This window comes from Lissotriton vulgaris, chromosome 6 (assembly GCF_964263255.1).
Source record: "Lissotriton vulgaris chromosome 6, aLisVul1.2, whole genome shotgun sequence".
Taxonomy (NCBI): Eukaryota; Metazoa; Chordata; class Amphibia; order Caudata; family Salamandridae; genus Lissotriton; species Lissotriton vulgaris.
In genome coordinates, this window is record NC_141694.1 from 92,707,089 (window position 1) to 92,720,820 (window position 13,732).

General features: G+C 43.6%; 1 protein-coding gene across 3 annotated transcripts in view; it reads left to right on the top strand.

Annotated features, from left to right (window-relative positions):
* LOC147706848 (exportin-5-like) overlaps positions 1-13,732 on the top strand; it is a 1,626,836-nt gene that overhangs the window by 736,269 nt on the left and 876,835 nt on the right. For all 3 annotated transcript variants that reach the window (XM_086926008.1, XM_086926006.1, XM_086926007.1), the window contains one exon: positions 13,180-13,279. In XM_086926008.1, coding sequence (XP_086782134.1) covers positions 13,180-13,279 — 100 coding nt within the window. The remainder of the gene's footprint in view (positions 1-13,179; positions 13,280-13,732) is intronic.

Sequence of the window (13,732 nt, forward strand, 5' to 3'; positions counted from 1 at the left end):
AGAGTGGAAAAGCGAAGGCACTAAGAAGTCAAATACGATATACCCTCTGCTCTGTGGAGCCAACCGAGCGGTAATTGTGAAAGTAGACATTCACTAGCGCTTCAAAAATGCATCTCAATTATATAAATAGTTTTTTGAAAACCTGCCAAGTACTTTGATGCGACTATCTGTGTGTGCCTGCAGAGCAAACTTCCTCAGGACGGACTGAAGGCAGACACAGACAGACACCCACACACTAAGATAACACAGGGCAACGGAGACGGAAAGCAGGAGGGAGATAAAGATGGAGTCAGACGGCAGGAGGGAGAGAGATCTATGTATACTCGGTCTGCTACCTCAATGTATGAAGACATGTACTGCACGAACCTGTGTACAACCTCATGGTCACAACTTTTCATTTTTTTTTACTCCGCCCCCTCCCCGTCTCACCCCACCCCCACCAGTGCAGCCCGCGGCCACAAACCACACTGTAATTCTGTCGTCTGACAGAAAGTTTATGAATACCTTAAGCATTAGCACTTTTTGACGACGGTATCACATGTAATGTACCATTTCTCTCTCTATCTGCATTATCTGTGTCTCTGCTAATACCATTTTTTCATCTCAAAACCAACTTCTCTGATTATATGGAAACGCTTCAAAATCACACAAATAATTATTGTCTATTTTAAACATATTTTATATTCCATTTTTTGCTGTACACCAAAATTATATATAAAACTATAATTTACACTTGAAAGAATGTGAAGAAAAGGCGCGCAACCCCCATTAAATTCACAGGACTTCAGGCCCCCACCCCCCTCCCGTCTGGTGTGGCAGCCCAAGGTAACATATATATTCCAGATACACACACAGCCGCACCTGAACGTTTCACATCTCTGTAAACATCCATTTGAATGTTAATTAGGCCTTGCAGTTGTTTTACCCCTTCTAAAAGCCCCTGCAGCTTTACTCTGCCTACTAATTAAACATTCATGTACGCCTAAAACATTTTTTTTAATTTGCCCCCCCCCCCCAAAATTTCGTTCCAGTTTCGTCTCTGACTGACAGTGAATTAAAAAAACTAACAGTAAAAGATTACATAAGAACATGACTGAAGACCATTCAGCTTATTGAAATTTATTATTCAAAATTTTAAACTAATAATTGCAAACAAATAATGTCGTTAAAGAGTGATGAAACGAAATGGAAAAATAGTTTTAAAAATACAAGACATTGTCACAATCAAAAATGACGTTATTCAGAGACTGTGAGGGAAATGAACCAATTATAGTGACTAAACCATATTTTACGGTACATGACAAAAGAAACAGTTACAGACTTACCTTTACCAATGCTTTGTACGATGTAGAACAGTGACAGTCACAAAACAGATATTCGTTTGACGGAACTCTCAATAATGCTTCTATCACTGCAACCAAAATTAAATGGCACAGATATCCTGTCAATACAGACTCGTATATGTCTCTTCAACCAATCATATTTGTTCCCGCACAATTTTAAAATCAAATTAACATTTCAGTTGGTTGTCCTTTTCAATATTTTCAAAGTCACATAAAGGTCACCCATCACCCTCTGCCTTCTCTGGCTGTTTCCATGGTAACACCTCATTCTGTACCTGGCTCAAGGCACAGGTCAAAACTTCATATCTCAACGTTCTACATCAAACCAAGAATGCTGATTTCCCTCCAAAAACACCTGCCTATCCACTCCTTTGTTGCATGTCATTTTTTTGACACCCAATAGTACTTTTCGTTTTACATAAACATTAACATGCAACGTAGTCTTCAATCTTGAGGTATTAGAATCAACCAATCATTTTTTGTTTTTCAACCTCACCAAGCCTCATCCATTTTTTTATCCTGACTTTCAGCTTCTAACTGCCATTCCACTTCCAAAACCCATCGGAGTACTACTGCATCTGCCTTGAAAATGAAGGTTTGGCTTTTAGGACACAGCTATATTCACTGGAGTGGAAAATATGCAGCAAACAGACGAATTTCCAACCTTGATTTACCAAATGTGCAGATAACGTGGATTGGCCAGAGAGGATTGAGATGTCACCAATTGATACCTTTGGTGAAAACTTTTATGCATCTCCCAGAACCTGACCTTATAATTGTGCACTGTGGTGGGAACGATCTAGGCACATTGACTGGGGTAGGTCTGGAAATGCTTCTAAAGGACACCTTTCGGCAATTGATGACACTTTTTCCTCAAACTGCCTTGGTATATTCCAATATATGCCAAAGACAGAAATGGAATTGGTCCAATCAACATTGTCCACAGATTGAGAAATCAAGGAAACATGTAAATAAATCTGTTTCTGCTTTCCTCAGAGATTATAGCATGGGTTCTATATACCACAAAAACTTGCGTTACAACATGCAAGGCATCTATAGGAGAGATGGTGTTCATTTCACGGATGAGGGAAACAGAATCTTCCTCTGTAGCATGAGACTCTGCATCAGTACTTATAAGTGCAGAAAAAACTCAATTAACACAAGGGCTCTTTTAAGAGCCACCTTATATCTAAACACTCAAACTTCTGATTTATCTCCATCTTTCCTTTTATTTTTGTTCTTCGTGCGCGACCTGGTGCGCGCACCCAGCTACATTTTTGCAAAAAAAAGCTACTTTTAGACTTTCTGTGACCTTAATAAACCCCTGAGGAAACCTACCAGATCCAACACTCTCCACCCTGCTCCTTTTCCATGCTCTACACTATAGTTTTTCACAGTCTTGTAAATAGGTGTGCCCGACCGAGTGCGCGCACCCCGCAACTTTTATTTTAAAAAAAAATTATTTTCGCGTTCAAGGGCCTTACTGCACCCCCTGAGAAAACCTACGCGGCCAGAGAATCTCTACCTTGTCCCCTTTCCATGTTCCAACGCTTTGAAATGTACAATATATTCACTCGCACTAACAAAATGGCGGTCAACACTTCCTGATTTCCTCCGAATCGAACGTTCACAGACGTCACACAGCAAAACAAAAATTCCGCTCGCGCACAGCCGCATTAGTGCGCGCACCCGAGCGCGCTTACAGATATATAATTGAGTTCAACTTTAATTTTCTCAGCAACTACTGAACGGATTTACACCATTCAAACAAAAGCGTCATCTGCGAGCCGGACTCTACCTTTTTGCCAAATTTCTTATAAATCCATTCAGCCGTTCGAGCTGTAGCCGTGTCTAAACATCCTATGGAAAATAACATGGAGAAAACACGTTTTGGGACCCCCCTTTTATCTCAGCCCCCACTTGACGAATCCCCCCAAAACTTTCAGGGAAGGAGCGCAGCGGACCGAGCCATCTTCTTTGAGAAATTCGCAAAGATTCATCCACCGGGGCCAAAGTTAATCCAAATAGAATGTTGCGGATTTCCTATGGAAACTAGGTCCTAACTATAACTACCTACTGGTGACCGCCAGTAGGTAATATATATAATGTGTGTGTGTATATATATATATATATATATATATATATATATATATATATATATATATATATATATATATATTCAAAACACAGGTAGTCCCAATTAAGTCGCACACGAGGCAGCAGAGAAAGGTTACCAGCCTTTTAATGTCAGGTATGGAATTTAATTGTGGGATTGCCTGCCCGCCACTGCACGAACTTTCCCGGCAGCCTCTGAAGAAGAGGAAACTTGAAACGCGTCAGGCTCAAAGGGGAAACTGTACATTGTAGCCTGCCACTCGTGTACTTCCATACCTGACATTAAAAGGCTGGTAACCTTTCTCTGCTGCCTTGTGTGCGACTCAATTGGGACTACCTGTGTTTTGAATATATATATATATATATATATATATATACATATATATATATATGTATATATATGTGAGAGTGTGTTAGGGTGACCAACTGGCATGGGTGCAAATTCAGGACGGCAAGTGTAAAAATTCAGGACAAAGGGTCAAAATTCAGGACAAATATCCAGGACAAAAGGTCAAAATTCAGGACAAAACTTCGGGACAAAAGGTATGTTTTACAGACTCGTCAAAGGAGGTCACGCAATAGTATGTACGTAAGTAAATAGATAACCACTTAAGTAAAAGTCAAAATAAGTTTATATTTGGTTGAGACAATCGTGCACTTCATGGTTTTTCAGTATGGCTGCTGCTTGCTACCTTAGACGATTCAAAATTCGCATCTCGCTCCAGCAGGTACATTAGTCCCCAGACGATGGTAAACCACACCTGAATGCAAGTGGGGCCGCTTTTATTGTTGATTGAAAACGATTGGATATACAAGGAACTTTGCAGTGCCAGCCCCAAGTAACAAAACCGCTCACCCCCTTTCCAGCCTCCCAGGGAAACACCTGATGCCCGATAGGCCAGTACGGCCTTGCTACCACCCTCCAATGGTGCCCCTCATCTTCACATAGACCGTCTCTCATGTGTATTTAATTTATTTTATAGTGCTACTCATCCCAAGTATGTAGGGCAGGGTGTCGGAGTGCGTTACATCACACACACATTATGTAGAGACAATGACTCATAAACGTGAAAGTCAATGTATATGAAATGTTACTTAAGATAATGGGTGCTACAAGGTATAATCATTCTTTAATATATCATTCAGTCTTTCACCATTCATTCTGTCCTTCCATCTATGTGCCCATCTATATCCAAACATATTCAACCATTTGCAAACCTATCCTTCGATCCATTATTTCACTGATCCATCCCTCCATCCACCCTGTCACTCATCCATCCATTATTTATCCACCCACCCTTTCACCCCATCCATCTGTACAGTCATCCATCCATTCTTCTACCCATCCATCTGTTCACTCATCTACCCAGCCGTTTACCCGTTGACCCTTCCAGACATCCTTGCACTTACTCATCCATCCACCCAGTCACTTATTCTTCCACCCATTCACCCTTTTAGTCATTCATCCTCCCTTTCTCTCTCTATCCCCCGTTCACTTATACATCCATCCTTCCACCCACCCACCCACCCACCCATCTACTCATCCATTCACGTATTCATCCATTGGCCCAATTACTCATCAATCCGTTCTCTCATCCATCCACCCTTTCACTTCACTCATCTATCCATCCTTTTATCCATCTACACTGGTTAACTCACTCATCAATCCTTACATCCACCCTTTCATTTATCCATCCATCCACCCACCCTTTCGCTTATCAATTCATTAATCCATCTATCCTTTCACTCATCCATCCACCCATTCACTCACCCATCATCTACCCTTTCACTCATCCATTCATCCATCATCCATCCTTGTTTTAACTTGCCTACCTCTCTGCCTGGGTCCACTGCACGCTGCACTTTCGAATCGCGTTTTTTGCACATTCTGACCAGCGCCGCCCTCTGCGCTCGGCCCCAGCGGTTCCCGGAAGTGAGGCGGGACCGCATTGCACCGGGGTTGGCGCTCTAGTCTCCTGCCTCGCCCGCCCCTACTTATTTGGAGCGGGGAGGCCAGTGCGACACTATGTAAGTACTATCCGCCCCATACCTTGCACTGTTACTCTGCCGATTTTTAACTTACTCGCTTCTGCCGCTTTTTTAACTCACTCGCTTTTAAAAAATTAATTGTTTCATTTTATTGTATTGCCGCCTCAGCGCGAGCTTTGTATTGACTTGTTTTAACTTGCCTACCTCTCTGCCTGGGTCCACTGCACGCTGCACTTTCGAATCGCGTTTTTTGCACATTCTGACCAGCGCCGCCCTCAGCGCTCGGCTCCAGCGGTTCCCTGAAGTGAGGCGGGACCGCATTACACCGGGGTTGGCGCTCTAGTCTCCTGCCTCGCCCGCCCCTACTTAACGCAGCTATGCGCCGAGCGCGCAGCGGTCACGCGCTGCGGGCGCGCCGTCTGCGCGCCGAAGGAGCGCCAAAGGAGGGCCCGTCTGTGCCCGTCCGTGTCCCGGGCGGGCCCAGGGCCGGGGCACCCCCTTATCTCCCTCGCTGCTCTCAGGCTGGCTCTCTGAGGTATTCTTCTGAGGAGCTGTGTGCCCTCAATACCTACAGCTGCGATGCCGCCAAATCTTGGGAGGTGCTAGAGGCTATGCATCGCCGATGCCCGGCATGTGGGTTCTGCTTTGCTAGCCGTCAATCTCCGGCCGTTGCGTCCAGGACCAACCTAGATACTATTAAAGCCGGCCTGATCAATGCTAGATCAATGGTCAGACACGCGGCTGATATATTTGAGCTGCTTGATGAGAAGGAGCTTGATCTCCTTTTCGTCACTGAAACTTGGCTTTCTGAGTCCTGTATGCCGGTGGTTGAACTTGCTATACCACGCGGCTTCAGGATCACCAGGATGGATCGACCGAAGGGTAGGGGTGGCGGTTTGGCAGTAATTTACCGAGACCACTGGACAGTGGTGAGCGAACCGCCCGAACTACTTGGCGAGACTGAAATGTTACACTTCGCCGTGGTCCTCTCCCCTCATTTCACCCTGGGAGGTACTCTGCTTTACCACCCCCCTAGCTATGCGGGTTGTTTTGCTGGTAATATTGAGGAGGTCATTGTCCCCCGCGCCCTTAAATTCTCTCTATCTTCTTCTGGGGGATTTTAATATTCATATGGACGCGGTGGATTTACCGGAAACTATCGGCTTGGCAGAAGTCTTTTCGTTGGCGCATCTTACACAATGGGTGAACTTCCCCACCCATGCGGCTGGCCATTGGTTAGACCTGGTCTGTTCTAACTTTGAGATCACTATGCTACCCCCTAGGCGGTTCATTTGGTCGGACCATGCCTTAATTCTGTTCACCTGGCCCATAAATTCAAAAGGGCCGAAGGAATTTTCTGCCTCTCAAGCTCATGCCCAGCGAATAAATTTGTCTACCTTTTCGGACTCTCTTATGTCTAACCGGCCGACCCTGCCATTAAATCTTGATTCTGCGGTGGAATCATTTAACGCTTGGGTTGAACAAAGTGCCGTTCTACATACTAATAAGAGTGGTAGCAGGCGGACGAGGTCGTCTCCCTCCAAACCCTGGTTCTCCCATGCTCTTAGAGAACTCAAATTAGGGTGCAAAAAGCTGGAGCGAGCCTGGCGCCTTGAGTTCTGCCCTGAACTTAAGAGCAAGCTGCGGAGGGCGCAGAAGGTATATTATGCTGAAATCAAGGCTGCTAAAAGTAGCTACTTTTCAGGAAGGATTGAGAAGGCGGATAACAATGGCAGAGAAGTCTTTGCCATTGTTCAGAGCTTCCTCTCTCCATGTGCTGCCTCCCCAGCTCTCCCGGCCTCCGATTTGTGGTGTGAGGAACTGTCATGTTTTTTTGATAATAAGATCAAAAAAATTCAAGAGGAGCTCTTAAACTCTGGTGGTCCCCTTCTGCTTTCACCACCTATCATTGATATGGATGTGAAGCAACATGTTAGCCAATTTTCCACCTTTGAGCCTGCTCAGCAAGCTGATGTGCTGGCCATTTTGGAGTCGCTTAAGTCTGGTTCACCCTCTGACCCGTGCCCTGCTAGGGTTTTGGGGGGAGCGGCTAGCCTGGTGTATCAGGAGGTTACCCAGGTTGTTAACATGTCGCTGGCTTCTGCCTCAGTGCCTCTCTGTTGGAAACAGGCGAAGCTTCTTCCTCTGTTGAAGAAACCCGGCCTGGACCCCTGGCTACCTCCAGCTATCGTCCGATATCACTGCTCCCGGCACTAGCGAAAGTGACTGAAAAAGTCGTTTTTAGGCAATTGAATAGTGTCATTGAGTCTTCTCAGGCCCTGCACCCGGCTCAATCGGGGTTCAGGGCTGCTTTCAGCACTGAAACGGCTCTGGTGGAAGTTTCAGAGGCCATTAGGGAGTGTCTCGACGGAGGCGGCAGAGCGGTCCTGGTTTTGCTAGACTTATCTGCCGCCTTCGACACGGTACCCCATGCCCAGTTGTTGACTAGGCTGGCAGAGGTGGGGCTGTCGGGTGCGGTTCTGGCCTGGCTGTCTTCGTTTCTGTCTGAGCGGTCGCAGCAAGTATGGTTGCCCCCATTTGCCTCATCACCCAAGAAGCTCACCACCGGGGTACCACAGGGCTCGACGCTAAGCCCACTGCTGTTCAACGTTTATATGACCCCGTTGATCTATCTGGCTGAGCAGTGGGGAGCCAAAATAATGTCATACGCTGATGACACGCAGCTGTTGTTCACCTGGCCTAAGGACTGCTTAGACGCTCAGGCTGTCTGTTCTTGTTTGACCCATGTTTTCCGATGGCTTGTCTCAGCCCAGCTCAAATGCAACGTGGACAAGTCAGAGCTACTATTCTATGGCAATTTTCCGGCCAATTTTAGGGAGCTTATTTGGCCGACTGATTTTGCATGTCCTAGCTATCACGGAGGCCCGGCCAAAAACCTGGGGGTCTGGTTTGGACAGGATCTTAAGTTTGAAGCTCATCTAAAAAAACTTACTGCGACCTGTTTTGCGACCCTCAAGTCACTCAAGAGATTCCTTCCACTTCTCCACAGGGAGGCGAAGGAGACTGTTTTGCGTGTTCTGATCCTGTCAAGGCTCGATTATGCCAATGCTCTCTACAGTGGTCTCCCTAAATACCTTATAAAGCGAATGCAGATCATTTAGAACGCGGCCGTGCGACTTCTGTTCCATCTTCCACGAAGAACTAGTGCACGTGCCCATCTTCGAGAGCTCCACTGGCTCCCAGTGGCACATCACATTATGTTCAAATCATTGGTTCTGGCCTTTCGGGCCCTGCATCAGCAAGGCCCTCAATACTTGCACAAGAGGTTTTCCTTTTACGCTCCTCATCGTGCTCTTCGATCGGCCAATCTCCGTCTGATGTCTATGCCTAAAGTCAGATATGCGAGACTGGGTGGTCAGTCAATTTCTGTCCAAACAGCACGGGCCTGGAATGCCTTGCCGCTTTTTCTGAGATCATCAACTACATTGGCAGGATTTAAGAAAGGGCTAAAAACCCATCTTTTTAATCTCAGTATTTAGTTCTCTGTTTCTTTCTTTTTGGATTGGGTCAGTTTAGTGCTTACATATCGCGCCAGGATACTCTGTAGTAGCAGAGCGCGTAATAAAATGTTTTATAACATAACATAACATCCTTTCACACACCTATCCACCCTTTTACCCATCCATATACCCTTCCACCCATACATCCATCTATTTGCCTTTTCTCTCGTCCATACTTCCACTCATCTATCCATCCTTTCTTTCATTATCTATCCATTCACCCTTTCATTCATCCTTTCACTAATCCATCCAGCCATTTACACATTCCTTCACTTATTTACTCACCCACCTTTTCACATTATGAGCTGAGCCTTTGTCTGCTGAGTTGCAGTCAGAAGAGGCCCATCGAGAACTTCACATTGCTGTAGATCCTAAAGAAAGGGGTGGGGGAGGGTTCACTATGCCCCTGCACATAGGCAATCTGAAAACTAGAATAACCCCGGCAGCCCATTATAACTTATGGAGAGCAGGTAACCTTACAATAGTGAAAAACGAATATGGCTGTAATTCACTATTAGGACATGCCAACTTGGTCAGGCTTGTCCTACCTTATACTTACAATGTACCCTGCCCTCGGGCCTACCATAGGGGTGACTAACAGGAAGTTAAGGGAAGGTTCAGGCACTGGCAAGTAGGTGTACTTGCGCAGTCTGCGTGACAGTACCAGACTGCACGTAGGTCTAGCAATGGCAGACCTTTAGGCATACTTTTACTAGGCCGCTCTTGTGGGTGGCACAACATGTGCTGGAAGCCCACGAGCAGCATTTGTATTTACAAGCCCTGGCACTCCTGGTGCACTAGACTAGGGACTGAAAGTAAATCAAATAAGCCAAACATGGAATTCAATCAATACAGTAATTTCACATAGGGAGCACTTGCACTGTGGCACTGATCAGCAGTGGCACAGTGCCCAAAGCAATATACCAGCAAAAACATCGTAAACAGAGGAGGCAAACTGAAAAAAATGGAGGAGAGACTCAGGCCAATGATGTCCGGTCTAACATAAGGTCTTTATGGATTGAGTTCCAGATCGTCGGGGCATTACCAGAGAATGTACATTTAAGTTTAGGAGGGATAAGAACAAGGAAGTTTGTGCTCCTCAGAGACCTAGAGCACCCTGCTTTTTGTAGTTTACTTGAAAGGTAAGAGGGGGTGTTTTGGTGAAGGGCTTTATGCGTGATGCAAGCAATCTTGTAGATGGATCGACCTTCAATAGGGAGCCAGTTTAGGTTTTTGAGGACAGGAGAGATGTGGTCAAATTGTTTACAGTCAGAAATAAGTCTGGCAGCTAGGTTGAGGACAGATTTAATCGGTGCAACGTAGACTTTAGGGGTGCCAGCCAGAGTGGCATTACCATAGTCAATCCTGGATAGGACAAGAGTTTGGACAACGATTTTGAAATCATCTCCTGGGATGAAAGGTTTAACTTTTTTGAGGTGGTGTAGGGTGAAAAGAGCACTTATTGCTGCATTTTTAATGTGGGGGATGAGAGTAAGATTTTGATCAATGCGGATACCTAGGGATTTGACAGAATTGGAGGTGGAGAGGGAGCAATTAAGTGCATTGATATCACTGATCCAAAGTTGAATTGGCAGGGAATTGTTTTTGGGAGTGAAATGGATGATTTTGTTTTTTTAGGTTTACGTTTGAGATGATTAAGATGGAACCAGTTTTGGACTTTAATCAGCATGTCATTGAGGTGAAGGATGTCATTGTGGGATTTAATCTTGTAGTATAGTTGAGTATCGTTGGCTTAGAGGTGGTAGCTGATTTTGGCTTGTTTGAGAATGAGGGTGAGTGGTTCCATAAAAAGATTGAATAGGGTTGGACAGCGGCTAGACCCTTGAGGGACCCCGAGTGAGACAGGTTGTGGTTTGGATAGGCAGTGACTGAGCTTAATTTGTTGTGATGTATTTTGGAGGAACGAGGAGAACCATTTGAGTACAGTGCCTTCAAAACCAAGGCGATCTTTAAGGGTGTTAAGTAGGGTGGGATGGTGTACCGTATCAAAGGCAGCCGAGAGATCAAGGAGGATTAGTAGTGAGGATTCACCTTTGTCAAGAGAGCGATGAATGTCATCCGTAATATTGAGCATAGCTTTTTCAGTGCTGCATCCTTTTCTGAAACCGGATTGGAAAGCGTCGAGGAGAGTGAAGGAGAAGATATGGTTGTCTAACTGAGACAGGACACATTTTATCAAGGGCTTTAGAGAGGAAGGGAAGGTTAGAGATAGGGCGTAGATTGTTCATGTCATTAGGGTCAGCGGTGGGGTTTTTTAGAATGGGGGAGATGTGACCTAGCTGCAGGGAGGCAGGAACACAGCCAGAGGAGAGAGAGAGTGTGTGTGTGTATATATATATATATATATATATATATATATATATATATATATATATATATATATATATATAATAATAAAACACAAGTAATCAAATGCAACCGTTAAATGCATGACAGTGAGCACTTACAAATCAAATAAGAATAGTGGTGCAAAACATAAGCAGAATATAATAATGGAACATTCATAAATCAAATGCAAGAGAAATATAACATAAGCAAGTAATAATAATGGTAATACTGGACGTCCACTGCAAAAAATAGGCACTATTAAATGGAAGTAATGAAACGCAAGAAATACACCCTGTCAAATGAAAGCATGGAAACCAAAAATATATACATAGAATACATCAGATGATTATAACACACATAAAAATGAATGTCAATAAATACGACCTACTGAATACCTTAATGTGTACACAGAGACACTCACACATTACAATATCGATAATCAAAAAAAACCTCACTGGCTGCAAAAGCTTAATCTTAGTCCACATAAGACTGGAGGCTCCCAAATGACAATCCTGGGTCCAAGAGACTTCTCAAGCCGGGAAATGCAACACTGAGTGGACACGTCCGTCCAGACTTTCCAAGTGAAGCGACCCCAGTTTTATATTATTCTCAATGCACTAGAAGTTTCAGAGGAGACCTCCTCTGCGCCAAGGAAGCTTCCCATAGTTGACCAATCTCCACAAGCATTCCAAAGGCAAACGATTTGTCACATATTCTTCTGCCTTTCCCTTATCTTGTACTGGTTTAAGAAAGTACAATATATTTCAAAAAGTACAAAAACACCCTTCAAAGAGAAAAACAATCTTAAACGCGAATAACCTGATTAACCGTGAGTAACCTGGTGGCCTGGTTATGTGTGCAAAACTTAGGAGTCAGGGTTCAATATGGCATGAGGGTATGTCAAAGCCAATAATGAAAACTTCATAAAACTTCCCAATGTACAACAAAATGCACATTTTGGCATCACTGCCTATAACACTACACTGAGACAGAAAAGTACATTTCACACATTCTGTTCCAAGCAAGGCTGGTTTGAAACACTCATACTCTGTAGCTTTAACCCTTTCGATGCTCATGACGAGCTCAGCTCGTCCTGAGGCACGGTTGAGCTGTGCTTATGACGAGCTCAGCTCGTCATGAAACTATAGTATTCAAGCAAGTTCAGCACAGGAGGGGAAAAGTCACAGCAGCCAAGGTGTTAAGGAGACAAGAAATGAAATACCAAGGGAAGATGCAAGTGCAGATGTCATACATTCAAGATAGAATGAATAAAAACACATGGGATCTATTAAAACAATGATAGTCAAAGGTTATCACGTGGTCCCAATACATGGAAGTGCCTATAGCACTACACCATACTAAACATATTAAAATACTCAAGTGTGATGATCTAGTGCACTCAGTGACAGTGGAAATACAGTCAGATTTGAATTACCTGCTGTATTATCCTCTGTAGAACCATATAAAGAAAACATTTGCAGTATTTCATGAAGCATGATTTTAGTACTACCCAAGGGACAACTTATTTCTGGTGACTTTTTTCATCCTTGGTTAGACTAACATGACTATTCTAGTATTGTTTGTTTAGTGTAGTGTAATTGCTCTGTGAAGAATTTCCTTAGTTTACCTTTGATGAAAGCTTTGTTCGATCAATCTAGTTCTAACACTACGTTATTAAAAGTATGTTGCTATGAAAATTTATGGTGTAAAAGGAACTCTGTTAAGCATGTGCGGGCAACTACTAAATGATAATCAAAAGTTTGAGAAACTGGAATATTTTGTGTGTAAATAAGTCTTGCAATTGCATGCTGATCACAGAATAATTCATGTGTTTTCATCCCCACCTTTTGTTAATGTCACAGCTTATTATCTGATCCAGAAACATTCATCCCATATGTTGGGGCTGACCTCCAAACCAGTGATGCAGACACAGAAAATTCTAAAGCACTATATCGTTCAAGAGTAAGTATTCATCATCACAAAAGGCTCCACTAGTTTTGTTTAAAAATTAATTGACAATTTATCAGTTTACTCTGTGTTTCGTAAAGCTTTCTAAAGTACGTATTCACAGAAAGATTTGAATGCCTTTGTTTTTAACCTATATATCGAAAATCTGTTAGAATATCAATCCATGTTGTATAGTTTGGGGTTTACACTACAGACTGTCCCTATCTCACCAGACTGTAGAGTTTGAATGTATCTATAGATTCTGCGCTAAAAACGAATGTTTTGATAGTCTATCTGATCATTAAATCAGTCTCCTTATTTTAATGAAACTCATCACAAAGCAGTAATGCGAATTTGATAGATTATAAAAACATTTATGAATAATCACAGAGATTGAGGTAAAAGGCCTATCAAAATTGCCATTCTCATTAGGACCTCAAATATCTTTTGCTAGAATCCAGTACACAT